The sequence below is a fragment of the Leuresthes tenuis genome, unplaced genomic scaffold, assembly GCF_036924035.1.
Source record: "Leuresthes tenuis unplaced genomic scaffold, fLeuTen1.0.hap1 SCAF_15, whole genome shotgun sequence".
NCBI classification, from domain to species: Eukaryota; Metazoa; Chordata; class Actinopteri; order Atheriniformes; family Atherinopsidae; genus Leuresthes; species Leuresthes tenuis.
Window position 1 is genome coordinate 14,503,392 of NW_027325369.1, and position 13,849 is coordinate 14,517,240.

The 13,849-nt window shown below is 42.5% G+C and overlaps 1 protein-coding gene across 2 annotated transcripts in view; it reads right to left on the minus strand.

The window, feature by feature from the left end:
- Positions 1-213: 213 nt before the first annotated feature.
- The window catches only part of pcnx1 (pecanex 1), a 35,898-nt gene continuing 22,262 nt past the window's right edge, over positions 214-13,849 (minus strand). For both annotated transcript variants that reach the window (XM_072364960.1, XM_072364959.1), the window contains exons 15-36: positions 13,402-13,512; positions 13,110-13,201; positions 12,050-12,159; positions 11,594-11,699; positions 11,364-11,456; positions 11,010-11,160; positions 10,073-10,208; positions 9,691-9,868; positions 9,415-9,523; positions 9,097-9,226; positions 8,942-9,000; positions 8,479-8,694; positions 5,484-5,737; positions 5,173-5,403; positions 4,927-5,027; positions 4,546-4,696; positions 4,216-4,446; positions 3,850-4,124; positions 3,556-3,734; positions 2,021-2,451; positions 1,717-1,857; positions 214-1,447 (exon numbers count right to left, since the gene is read on the minus strand). In XM_072364960.1, coding sequence (XP_072221061.1) covers positions 1,307-1,447; positions 1,717-1,857; positions 2,021-2,451; positions 3,556-3,734; positions 3,850-4,124; positions 4,216-4,446; positions 4,546-4,696; positions 4,927-5,027; positions 5,173-5,403; positions 5,484-5,737; positions 8,479-8,694; positions 8,942-9,000; positions 9,097-9,226; positions 9,415-9,523; positions 9,691-9,868; positions 10,073-10,208; positions 11,010-11,160; positions 11,364-11,456; positions 11,594-11,699; positions 12,050-12,159; positions 13,110-13,201; positions 13,402-13,512 — 3,626 coding nt within the window. In that variant the 3' untranslated portion in view covers positions 214-1,306. The remainder of the gene's footprint in view (positions 1,448-1,716; positions 1,858-2,020; positions 2,452-3,555; positions 3,735-3,849; positions 4,125-4,215; positions 4,447-4,545; positions 4,697-4,926; positions 5,028-5,172; positions 5,404-5,483; positions 5,738-8,478; positions 8,695-8,941; positions 9,001-9,096; positions 9,227-9,414; positions 9,524-9,690; positions 9,869-10,072; positions 10,209-11,009; positions 11,161-11,363; positions 11,457-11,593; positions 11,700-12,049; positions 12,160-13,109; positions 13,202-13,401; positions 13,513-13,849) is intronic.

Below are 13,849 nucleotides of genomic sequence, written 5' to 3' on the forward strand. Positions count from 1 at the left end.
ATATGTAAAGCCATTCATTCAGAAGATATACTAAAGACATCAAACACAAACTAAATGCACTTATTATTATCAATTTACACTGACGGGGAGTTTAAAAACTAAGCTTCGACTTCAAAATAAGTCAGCAAAATGTTGGGTAATGTTTAGTGTTCTGTTTTGAAGTACTAACATTTGAATCAACACAAAAACTGATAAGGATTGAAAGGAGGTGTATTAAAGACAGCAATAAATCAAACTTTTATTCCTTCATATAGAAAAGAAGTTAAATAGTGAAACAGTCCATCAAAATTGCGGCATCTTGTTTTCAACCAATGGTCCTCAATACATTAACCTTTGTCCCAAAATGAAAAAAAAACAAAACAAAACAAAAGATGTAACAAATTGTAAATATTATGTTCACTGTAATAAATATTGAAAACAAAATATTCTATACATAGACATTATATATATATATATATTTGTGTAAATATATATATGTATTGATAAATTCATATACAGTAAAAAGGTATTTTCAAGTTTCTCAAACAAAAATTATTAAACTAAAATGGCTGAAAACAGAATAATGACTGCATTTTTTTTTCATTCCCAAGGCATCTGTAACCATAGCCATGGTCTGTAATAAATAAAATGTGATATCATCTAAAGATTGTAGTGCATTGCTGTAATAAAAAAACAAACAGAAAAATCATAGTGCAAGTTCTTATTTCTCTGCGCAAATGAATCTTGCAAATATCAAATTAATTAAGGAGGAATGACAACAATGAGAGAGTTTGTGGGGGACAGCGCCGTCTAGTCTGACTTCTGTCTGTTCTGCGCCACAACTTTCTCTGCAGTCTTGGCAGCCAAACTGAGAGGAAAAAAAAAAGTTTTCACATGGCAGATATTTAATAAACGTATTTGGCAAAAATATTAAAGGATTTACAAAAACAAGAAAAATCTCAACACACTTTTTACACTCAGCTCTGTCAGTATTTCTGAGAAAAATCGCTGCTGAAATGCATAGAAATTAATTACCAGTAGCAAGAACTAACTTAAGGGTCGTTTACCGTCATGCAGCATTTCTGAGACACAATGCAAGGCAGATACTCTGGATGTGTGTTGCTGCAGTGAAGCATGTTGGATAAATATATTCTCTGCCTGTGCTTGCACTTTTTCCTGGCTTCCTTCCCCCGTCAGCAATAAGGAATTGGGGGGGTTCCCATTCCATGTTTGCCCACAGGCTCCTGTGTCCTGCTGAAAGCCAGGACGAGCTGGCTCCATCTTCACAAAAGCGTGTCTTCCTGTGTGATGTGTGTGCTTGCTTGTCTCAAACCTCTGCACCCAACTCAATGACCCCAGTCTCAATAATGGGCACTAGCTTATCTTCCACCTGTACCAGCAGGATGGTCTTGTCGATATGGGAGCGATTGGCTGGGTCTCGACTACAAGGCACCCACCGGTGAATCACCTGCAGGGGCCAACACAGGAGGCGGATTAGGGAGAGGAAGCATCTAATCAAATTTATAAAGCGTTTGTTAAAGCAAGCGGCTCAGAGAGGGTGTTAAGAGGCCAAAAATAGGACACATACAAACTAGATCCAAATGGTAAAATTAAACAAGAAGTCAGAAATATGAATACATGAGACAAAGCAGCGTATTTAACTTGATTTATTCAGTGTGTGTGAATGTGTGGAGGTAATCTGGTGAAGCTGATGTGTTACAGCTGTTAGAGACTTACATGTCCTTCCATGCCCTCGACAGGGCTCCAGTCTCTCCAGCAAGTCCGTCCTGCTCTCAGTCTCATGGTCTCATCAGGCCACTGCAGCTCCTTGCGCTTCGATAAGTTGATGGTCTCCAGCACCTGACTTGCTTCCACAATCTGAGAGACATCATAAAGCCTCAACAGTAGAAATCAAGTAATCACAGGGAGCTGAGAGCAGATGCCAGAATTTCTCTGGCAGTTATCCCAGTTTCATGGTCACTGTGAAAATGAGCTGGTAAGTGATGTCACTCCATCTTAATTCTACAAAATATTTACAAACCTGCACTCGGTAGGAGATGTCATCTCTCCGTATGGTGGAGACAGATGGGTTGTGCTGCTGTGGGTGATGATGATGGTGATGATGCTGGCTGAGGGGATCTGTGACGGTGCTGCAAACACCGTCATTGCCAAGGAGGCCGACCAGCGTGTGACGCTTGCAAGGAGGGATGCTGTGGCTGGAGAGGGAGGACGAGGGGCCGGCAGGGTCAGAAGTGGAGCCAAGCCGGAGCTGCAGGGAGGTGGGGAGTGTGCGCAGAGACAGCTGGCTGGTGGAGGAACGGCGGCAGGGCTCTAGGCCAGTTGTGGAGGTGCGCAGGGAGGAGTGACGGCTGCTGCTGTAGCGGTATGATGATGACTGGCTGGCCATAGAGGCTCGGGCGGGGGAGTGACGTACCAAGCCCGACTGAACGGATTGGGAACTCTGACTGGTGCCTGGATACCGGGAGGTGAAGAGCGGTGTCAAATCAAAGGTGAATCACACTGAATTTGAAAGATAAAAATCCTGCCGGGTACAAGAATGTGTGCTTTCCTGAAGAGAGCCTGAGCCTGAAGCTTGCATTGCTAAAATGTAGCATAACATATTTTAGTATAATTTCACCTAAAAATACACTTTTGTTCAGCTTTTTAAGTACTGACATTCATCTCTTCAGGTATCCATAACCCAAAAGAGTTCAAAATAACTCAATTCACATATCAGTGTTGTTGACATGCTGTGGCTTCTTAAGGCCCCAGTATGGTTGCCGCGATGACTCGTGCAATGACGTCACGGTGTCATGCCGGCCATATATAGTGGCGCGAGTCGATGCGCTTGTAGTTGCAATCTTCTCCGTCACAGAGGTGTCGCTGCTACCGAAGGTTACTGCCAACTACTCTACAACAATGAAAGTGGAGCATAAAACAATGCCCCCGTCAAGAGCAGAGTAGTACTGTCATCAATGATCAGCATTCTCACTATTGCTTACATAATAGCTGTGAGCCTAGAGAAGTTATAATTTCAGGAGGCATGATGATGCTCATCTCACCTCCAAATACCTGAGCATTCTCACCTCTACTTACACAATAGCTGATGAGCCTACAGAAGTTGAAATTTCAAAAGGTGTATTATCACCATTATAGTCTGATATAGTACTTAGAATATTGTTCCAGGACTTTTAAGTGTATTGTGTTACCTTTTGTTTGTTATGAAATAGTGTGCTTCAATGGACACACTTGGGAATTATCATTGCCTTTCAGGATGCAATAATAATAATAATAATAATAATAATAATAATAATAATAATAATAATAGATGGGTTTGCTGTTTTACTTGCTTATGCTGTTCCTCGCTGAGCTTGTTTTCGAATTGGTCCATCCGGTTTGTCGTTTTCCGCAGGCGCCAAGTTAAAAATTTTGACAGGTGCACAACTACGCGCCACCTTTCCATGGCGTGCGCCAGGCGGAAATGCATCATTTTGACGTCACGCAGCATCCACGCCGTGAGCAACGCGTCAACTATAAAACAAGTTTAAAAAGTGATGAACATTCAGTAGTTCTCACCCAGAGCATGTGGCTGGTATGAATGAGGAGGAACAGGTCCAGAGGTGCCACCCTGCGACATTGAGCTCTGCTGAGAGTCACCACCTGTCACATTCCCACTGCCGCACGACAACCCTCCTGCATCTGAATCCTCGATATTCCCGCCGCTGTTACAGCCTGCACCACAGCCTTTCCGTAACCTGCAAGATAATTTTGGTAAATTTTAAACAAACGTAACCTAAATAAAAAGAGCTCTGAACAAAATATCACAAAATATTGTTTTCCCAAAGTCTGAACCACATTGTGGTCACAAACCTGTGCCAAGTACTGACGACAAAGTTGCGGATGTTTGCTATGCTGATGGGGCCTCCCAAGATGTGTCCGAGCTGTGGGTGCGAGTTGCAGTAGGAGGTGGTCAGAGGAGATACGTAGATTGGATATCCAATAGGCTGATCGCAAGACGAATTGATCATGTTACGCAGAGCCTGCTTGGCGTTCTGGATGCTCCCGCGCTCTGGGTTTCTGTTTCTCAGGAACACCAGCTCCTGCTGCTGTCCTGCCCAAAGGCCTCGGACACATTCTTTATTCACCTGCAACACAAATGATGATATTAAACGTGCAATGTTTCACCTTGGATTTAGTGACAATCACCGCATCAGATTCAATCTGTCGCAGTCTCACCTTTATGACGCGGAAGCTGAGGTATCGTCGATTGAGCATAATGATTTTGTACTCATTGGTGCCTTCATCCAGGACGTGGCGCAGGGCGAGGAGTGATGGGGCGTTGGACAGCACCGCACTCCTCCAGGCTGGGTCGCCCTCATGAGCGATGACCAGGTTCTGCTGATGGGAGGAGATGGCCTCAAAAAGAACGGCTGGCTCTTCGTACTCGTCGGGGGAGGTGAAGTGGTCCTGACAAAAACAAAACAAAACAAAGGCAAAATGATCAAATTTGAGCAGACTGATCAGGGTGAAGGCAAGCTTTTCTTAATAACACCTGCAGCATCTCACCTGGTGTAATTTGAGAGACATTCGGATTCCAGGCACCACAACTTTCCTGAGCAGTTCCATGTCTGCAAAGATCCACTCGTCTCGCACTGACGAGATGCGGAAATCTCCCTTAAATAATGCATGAAGTCCATAAAGGAAAGACTCTAGATTGCTGAAATGAAGAGCAGAAATCAAAGACAGAAAAAGAAGATATAAACAAAATAAAAGTGTGTATGCCTTCAAAGATAATGTGCATTTTTATTTTTCCGATAGTTAGACACCAAACATTAAGACTGTGATTGTATCAAGAGATCAAAATTGTTGCTCCTGACCTACATAAGAATAACACACCCTGATACATTATAAACCAATAACCTACTATAATAAAGATTACTGGCTAACCTGGACATGTGATGGGCTGCAGTTCCCAGAGCTCTCCTTCCCAGCACACACAGGCCGAAGCAGAGCAGCACCAGAGCAGAGTCTTTCTCACTGTCAAGTGGCTACAATGCAAAGCAGAGACACGGAAGACTTGTGAGACTCAAATCTAATTCGGTGGCAGCTTTTATCTAGAACTGTATTGGACGTATTCTTTCATCTTAACTTGGTAAACGGTTGCTGTTGCACAAAAAGAAAACGTGACGTTACCTTGGCCCTTCGAGAGTTGCAGTACTGAATCCAACCCAGGTAGACCCCACAAAAACTGTCCCTGGAGATGCCTGCGAGCCGATGGTCGTAGTCCTCATCAATGTTGGGATTGAAGGTGGGATCCAGGTCAACGTAGTTCCTCTCTCTGCACCCTCGCAAGCCGTCTTTCATGGTCTCATTAGCCAGCCACTCCTCCAGTTTGGGTGACGCGATGACGTAGTAGATAATACCCTGAGGCCAGTAAGATTTTATAAATTTTCGTCACTGGTGGTTAGACCCACTCTTAAACAACAACATGTGATCCTACAAACCTTGACATAGTACGTGGTGAGGATGCGTCGCAGGTCAAACACCTGCAGCATGGAGGCGGCGCTGTTATCAGTGATGCTGTAGCCCTCAAGAACGTATTTGGTGACCAGCACCTCCCAGGCCAGCCAGCGCTGCCCAAAAGCAGCGTTGAAGGACAGGATGTGAGGAAGGTGGCCTGGCTCGCAGCAGCAGCAGCCCTCATCTTCCTCCACCCCTTCAGTGATGGCCTCCACTTCCCTCTGCTGGCAGTAGGTTCCTGTAGAGAGAAAAATCTGCAGAATTAAATAATGCTTAAAATATGCTTGGCAATTATCCAAACAATTGAGCTGATTTATTTACCATTGAGCAGCTTACTGATAAATTGACTTGCAGTCAGAGTTTTGACACATTACGTAGCACACTGAGGGAAAAGAGAACCATAAAAAGCTAATCTGTAACAAAACCTCTCACAGGTACAGATAAAGTTGCTGACAGACCGGTGATGAGGGTCACGCTGTAAAAAGTTAATTTCATCACATGCTCTCAGCGGCACTCGTGTACAGCAGGTTTATTGTGGAGCAGAAAGCCCCGGGCTAAATGACCCAAAGTCACGAAGACAAAGCACAACCAGGTGTGTTTTCCCGAAAGATAAAGCACAGAGAAACTAATGTGATTCTATTAATTCTATTTTGACTTTTGAAACGGGTGAAGAACTAGTTATCAGTTTAATTCATTCTATCTTTTAAATTCAGATGTCGGTGAAATATATCTTAAAAATACAAATTCTCACAGTTTAGTTTTATAAGTTGAGCCATACACCATAGCCTGCTTTATCCTCCATTTTACTCCAAATGGGATCATGAATTCCAAAATGAACATCATGCTGGATTCAAATGGCTTCAAACTAGCAACTGAGATGATACATATATTTGGTAGATCTATCCATCCATTTTCTATACCCGCTTAATCCGCCGGTCGGGTCGTGGGGGTGCTAGAGCCTATCCCAGCGGTCATTGGGCGAGCGGCAGGGTACACCCTGGACAGGTTGCCAGTCAATTACAGAGCCACACAGAGACAAACGAGACAAACAACCACACACACGCTCACACTCACTCCTAAGGACAGTTTTAGAGACACCAATTAACCTAACATGCATGTTTTTGGACAGTGGGAGGAAGCCGGAGTACCTGGAGAGAACCCACGCATACACGGGGAAAACAAGCAAACTCCACACAGAAAGGCCCCAGCCAGGAGTTGAACCTGGAACCCACTTGCTGTGGGTGCTGTAAATTAAAATGAAAGGTAGACTTGTTTTCTCATGAGCAGGAACACTTGCCGGGAACCAGAAACATCTGGATGATCCTTAAAATGACTCTCTCCTTTACCATTTCAGGAACTAGTCTAAACAAATTACTGAGAGACATATTTTACCTCCAAAAACTAAATTAGGGAACTAGTGGTACCAGCACCTTTGGTATGGAGCGTGCGGTGCTGAAAATATCTGAGAGGTGGAGTAATCCCAGCATTATTTTTGCTTTTCTGCCCTCTCACGTTAAGGCTCAGCAACAGCTCATTTAATCATTAATTTCATGTTGTTTTGTAATTTCAGCCATCTGTTCCTGTTTCAGTCAGCTTGGGGGAGAGAAGACTCGAAGCTTGAGCTGCAGTTGTCAAGCAATCTTTAGAATGGAAGAGGAGTGGGAGCAAAGGCTGCATCAGCAAAGCAGTGAACGACAGAAATATATACCATAAAAAATATAAAATACCATCTGACAAAACTACTGTGAGGAGAAAAGGGTCATATCTAAAATCAGATTGTATTCCTCTTGTTGTGAGACTCTTTAACTGGAGATGGTTACTTATCATGTCGAAGAAATGCTTGCACACTTAAGTGCGTTTGTGTGCGTGCTGGCGGCACGACAGACGTAAACTGAGAAGGAAATATGAGGCACAAGGAGGGAGATGTATGGATGTTCTAGTTCGAACGTCCCATAGCAGGCAGTTGTTTTCTGTATTAAAGTTTAGCATATTATATGTTGGAAGTTTGAAAATGCTTCCTCCTTTTACGGCATCGCTGCGGTGTCTGCACCCCGAGCTTATAGGTCTAAATGCAGATCTAAAGAAAATAAAAACAAAAAACCCCCAAAAACCTTTAGTTCCTTTAAGGAGGTTTTTGGGTATCGATTAATTTTAGTCATCAAAGAAGGTTTCGCTTAAGGCTGGTTGTTAGAGAAAAGACACACTTATGGCACGTCTGCATGGACCCAGAAGCTACATTAAATACAACTTATGGGATAACCACATACATCAAAAATGGGTTCCCCGGGCTAGTCCGAATTTTGAATTTAAACATCACTAAAGGAAAAAAAGTTTCACTACAGAAATTAGTCATAACTAAATATTCACTAACATTTATCATCATCCATATATGTGGAACTATTGCCTTCACCTAGCTATACTCGTTAACTGCTAATTACCTGACCTATTTAAGTGTTAAGGCATATCTGACCTGTTTATTAAGACTTATGGCAGGGCAATAAGTTTGTGTGATCAACCATTTCCACTGCACTCAAAAAGTGTATTGATACTATGAAGATAAAAACATTTACGTGTACCAAATCCCTAAAGTAGATGCATAAAGCAACATTTTTTAGGAGCTGGAAGTCAATTATATATGTCATTTGGACTACAAACATATCTATATTCAGAAGATATCACTTCTTGTCATAGCGTTATATATGTTAAAGTGATATCCCTATAAAGTTAGAATGGAATTAGCAAACTTGTAGCAAAACTTGTTTGACCTTGGCTGCTTCAAAGAGTGTTGGAAGGACTTGACACCCTGCAATTGGTATCTTTCCAAAAATACCTTAATATTTACTTTAATTCTTTAGAAATGACACTCGTCATAGAAAGGTAAAAACACCAGTACAACCTCACAGAAATAAAGGAAAACAAACTGATAACCACACTCCTGACATGTGTAGGGTTCCAGGAGTAGCGTCTTCACTCTCTCACCTCTGAACTCCAGCCCGCGGAGCTGAAAGGTGACCAGGCCATTGCCGATCTCTATAAGGTGCACCAGAGCGTTCAAGTAGTCCGAGGCCAGGATGAAGCAGTCCCCGGTGCTGAAGTTTCCCCAGCGACCCAGTAAGAGGTCCCCACAAAGACTGTGCTGCAGGGAGCGAGTAAGGTGCTCATAGAAGATGGAGTTCAAATTATTGTCGTCTGAGCCTGAGGAGGGATGATTGCAGGAAAGTGGATAAGAGGAAAAAAAACCAACAACAAAAGAACATGCATTGCTGCACTCATACTTAGTCACTGACTAAATATTTAACCAGTTCAGATATCCGGTGCCCTTTAATAACGGGCATCAGTGCACAAATCTATTGCTGCCTTCCGCTTGTTAAAATAAGCCTGACTTGTTTTTCTGGTTAATGTTGGTTAAAGAGATCCACCCCAAAGTTTATGTTTAACTCACCTGGATTTCTGTCCAGCTGAGAGGCCAGCCGAGTGTTAGAGTGATCAACTCTCTTGGTGCTGCATGAAATGAGAAGAAAGAAATCTCAAATGTTAGAAGCGGATTCACAGGAAAATTAGACATTTATCTTTGCCACTTTTTAAAAAAAATCGTACTTATAGTCTCGCTCCCAGAACTTGACGGGACGCACGTAGGAGGTGATAAAGATGGCACTGCCAAGGAAGGGGTTGAGGGGAGTGGAGAAGACTGCCGATACTATGGTCTGGACAAACAGCATGGCCGAGTCTGGGGGAGCTCTGGTCAAGGTTACTTCACCGTTTGTAAAAGATGCTAGAAACTCAACAAATTTCAACACCTAACAGGAGTTAAATCAGTCAAAATCTTGTCTGTCAAATGTGATTACGGCATGTGGCGTTATTGTGTTTAAGGTCTACCAGGAAAACTGGTAAACTGTATATATGCTGAAAGGATACGAGGCACAGCAAATGGCTGAGCAAAGGCGTGGAAGGCTGAGCCCCATGTGATCTGCCACGGAGCAATGTAGGTGTAGACAAAATGCAGCTTGTAAAACAGCTCCCACAACTGTAAAACAAAACAAAAAAAAAAAAAAAACAAACAAAAAAACATTCCACTGAATTCATTTATTGATAAAAGCAGCTGCATTTAAAGCCACATGAACAAGATAAAATACTTCAAGCATTTGATGCGATAGATTGAAGTATGAGCAATTGTTCATGTATTCTTCTAACCTTGCTGAAAACAATGGACATGAGGAAAAGGTCGAGCAGCAGCGTCTCGGACAGATGACGGTAGTCGAAGGTGAAGAAGAGAACGGTGAAGAGGATGGTCACATACTGGTAGGTGGGGCTGCTGTAGGAGGAACGAAGCAGCTTCAGGCCCGCTATTGTGATCATTAAAGCACCAACCCTGGGACAGAAAACACCCAACAAAGAATATAAAGAAAAAAATATCTCAGTGAAAAGTCAAATCGTGAAAAAAGTACAAAACATTAGCCATAAAAACACGGAAAATTAAGTAGGTAAATTAAGTGCATACTGGTTGCAGGACTCTGACCAATGTAATGTCTTTAAGGTTAGTAAGGAGCACTTTGTAAATATTTAGAATCCTCACTCAGTATCGAGTCTCTTGGCGAGTTCTCTGGCGCTGCCACTCAGTTCGTTAAGGATGACCAGTGGGTAGAGAATGTTCTTTTCCACAAACAGCAGCCACACATGGAGCTTTTCAAACCACATAACATAAGCCGCATCTGTCAAGAGAGAGACAGGGTTACACTTCAGAGACATGGCACCATCAAGAACTTAGCTGTTTGTTAGATCAATGAGGAAAAGACAACAAACTAGAAACTTAATTCATTAGGGCCCAAGTAGTGAACTGCGAAGGCAATATTGTTCCTGAAGGCGTTATTAGGGCCCGAGCAGTGAACTGCGAAGGCCCTATTGTTCCTGAAGGCGGTATTATTATTATTATTAATATTATTAATATTATTGTCTACGAAACTAAGCCATTTTGAGTGGAACATGTATTTTGGCGCCATTTTTGCCCGTTTCCACACCTCGTATATGATCAAACTCCTCCTACACATTTCATGTTACAGGTTTCACACTTGGCCAGGTTACTCTTAAGCCATGGGGGATAAAAAATCTTGGAAAGCAAAGGGTGTGGCGAAACGCCAAAGTTCGATTGGCCATTGCTCGCCATGAAAAACAAAGAAGCTTATAACTCCCACATACATTATCCAATCTACCCCAAACTTCATAGGTTGCACTTGGGCTCCACCCAGAATGTATACATATGCCCAAATTTACACATGCTTATAGCGCCACCTTCTGGTGACCAAATAAGTCTCTTATAACTTCTCCATACATTGTTCGATCTTCACCAAACTTCATAGGCTGTACTTGGGCTCCACCCAGAACGCATACATATGACCAAACATACACATGATTATAGCGTCACCTGCTGGTGGCCATAAACATCCCTTTTTACGTTGGGCGGTACTACGTTGTGTGACTAAGAATAACTCATACCCCAAATAAGGCGTGCTTACCCCTGACTTCAAATTGGTAGTACTCCTTGGTTTTGAGCAGAGGGTGAGAGAAGCAGTACCAGGGCAGCTGCTTGCGGACTTGAGGCAGAAGGTAGTGTGTGAGCAAGCCCACCGTCCCCAACAGAGCGTAGAGGACATAGCTGAGGAAAGGCTGAGGAAACACAGGAGAGTTATATTAGCTACTGTCTGCTGGTTTTGAGATTAACACAAATGCATTTCCACAAAAATAGATACACCCTTACAACAGCTGTAAGGTAAAAAGTTGTCCCTTATTATTAGTCAAACAAAGTTTCTCTTAATTTCTCTTGATTTTTAGCTTTCACTGGATTTTTTTAAAATGATCATTTACTGTACCTGCAAAGCTATGAATACTGTGCTGACATGGATGGCGAAGTAAAGGACAGCAATGACCACACAGACGATCAGGTCTGACTGCAGCCGCTCATTCTATACGTTTGAAAAGAAACATTGAGTATGGGAGAAGAAAAAACTCCAAAACAGAATAAATAAGTTGCTCACCAAAGCATTTTGGCTGCAGCAATTTTAACAAATATTATTCAGTGACCATGTCCTGGTAAACTCACCACTGATGCCCTCAGCTTCTCCGGCAGAGGGTCCTGCACCTCTGACAAGGGGTCCTCTGGGTTCTTGTCTTTTAAATTGGGTAAAATCTTGGACTGTATCAGTGAGCTGTGAATCAAGAAGCAAAACATTTTGGCCTGTTTAAATGCCAACAGTCTCCTTAGTTTAGTTTGTCAAAGAGGAAATGTTAAATCTTACACTGTTAATAAAACACAACCACTGGGTGAAGCTGTTTCGAGCTACTTGAGAGCCCCGGAATATGTATGAATGCAAAACTAACAGCTGAAACTTTAATGTGGATTTCCCTCTTGCAGACATGGTTCCAAGTAATCATTGGAAAATACTTTCTGGAGACCCGTTTTTTTGACCACGTAAAATCGCCAGATAGTTGAGCTTAGCATATCGGACACTGTAAAGTTGCTCCGAGCGAGGTCTGTGGTGCAGGGCTGTAAACTTACATGAGGACAGAAGGGTCACTGCTCTGCCGGCTCAGGTGGTAAGACACCGCCACCAAGAGGCCGCAGAACACGGAAAATAAGACAGGGATGTGGTGAGGCTCCCAGGTCTCCTGAGACACAACAATGACAGAATTTTAAGAAACGCATAAAAATGTTTCAAGGAGTAACAAACGTTTCTGATCGTCTTGCTGACGGGTTGACATACAGGTCTTATGCTGACGTGACTAAAACGATTAATCTCAAGCATACTATGCTCAGACAAGTTAAACATTACATTCACATTTCCTTCCCTACTGCATTGCACTTTCATACAACCCCCCAAAAAAACATATTGAGTTCACACCAGAGTTTCAAACATTCTAAATAAAAACCTCATGTACAATCTTCGCATACTAAATATATACATATATGGAGTGCCACTCAAAGCCTTCGTGTTTAGTGCCAATTTGCAAATGTTACAAAGTTAAAATGTTAATTTGAGTTAAACTGAGATGGTACAAATGATACTATCAAACCTGCCGTACGAAGGCATTTTAGCATGACCAGCAGGAAACAGCAGTTTCTACATATAAATTTGTAGTTTTTTATCTATGAAGACTTGATATTAAATATGACTGTGTCTGCTTGCATGAGTCGAGGGCACCTGAGGTCTTCATGGGATCAGTTTAGAAGAATAGAAATTCTAAATATTATTGATATGCGGATACAGTAAAGCAGGTTTTATTTGATGACGTGAAAAGGTTTTTTAAATCCTTTGAGAATAAACTCAAGATAGCGAGCATGAACTTGCATTTTGCTGCCATGTTTCAGGGCCGTGTGACAAAATAACAGATAGTCCTCTTACACTACAGTCTACAAATTTTTAAAATGAGGACAAGACGTGAAATTAGGTGACCTCGGATCTCCCGACAAAGAGACACTTGTGCAGTTTAAGAAGTAAAAATACTGCATAATCAAAGCAGTATTACTTCGGTGCTTTTGCTGGATCTTCAAACTCTCTTACAGTCTCACAGTTTTAAGGACATAGGTTAAAGGCTGGTTATTTGGGCTTTGATTTTACCTTCAGAGCTCCGTAGCAGAAGCCGTAGAGCAGAGCAACAGTGACGATGCTGCGCAGGATGCTGTACAGCGCTGACAGAAGGCTTGTGGAGGCTGCAGAGAGCACAGACAGGATACCAGTAATGAGACCACTCAAACTGACAGGATCCAGTCCAGGCAGAATGCTGTTCAGCACTTTGGCCTCTTATGAAGCCTTAGGACAATGTCTAGAGTGTGACAATGTGTGTGTTGTCTCAGTCCATAGAGGTCAAAATGACCTCTGCAGTGAAGTTGCTCATCTACACGTCACTCACCATTGCCCCCGAACACATGGATGTCCAGCTGCTCAAAGAGGTACATGACGAATGTGTTGACCTGTGGTAGCAGCCCCACGAAGAAGATGATGGGAAAACACAGAGTAAAGACTGCAGGGAGACACATGCAAGGTGACACTGAATTTTTATACATGTTTCATCAACAGCTTTTTTTCATAATGGTGTGCAGTGATGTATCTCTAAGGCAACGGCAGCAGTTACTGTTGACCTTTGTTTATTGAAAGGCAGTTTTAATGTTAGAGAACAAAAGCAACCTAAGTGGGCAGCACAGCTTGGGTTTGTCAAGTTCAATCTGACATACTTACCCCAAACTAAGTCCTAGACTTGTGCTTAGATGTACTTTGTATTTAACTTCCTCTTAGCCCTCTCACAGTAACTTTCATTTTAGCATTTTGTGAACCACTAAGCATATTTTGGAAAAGGGCCA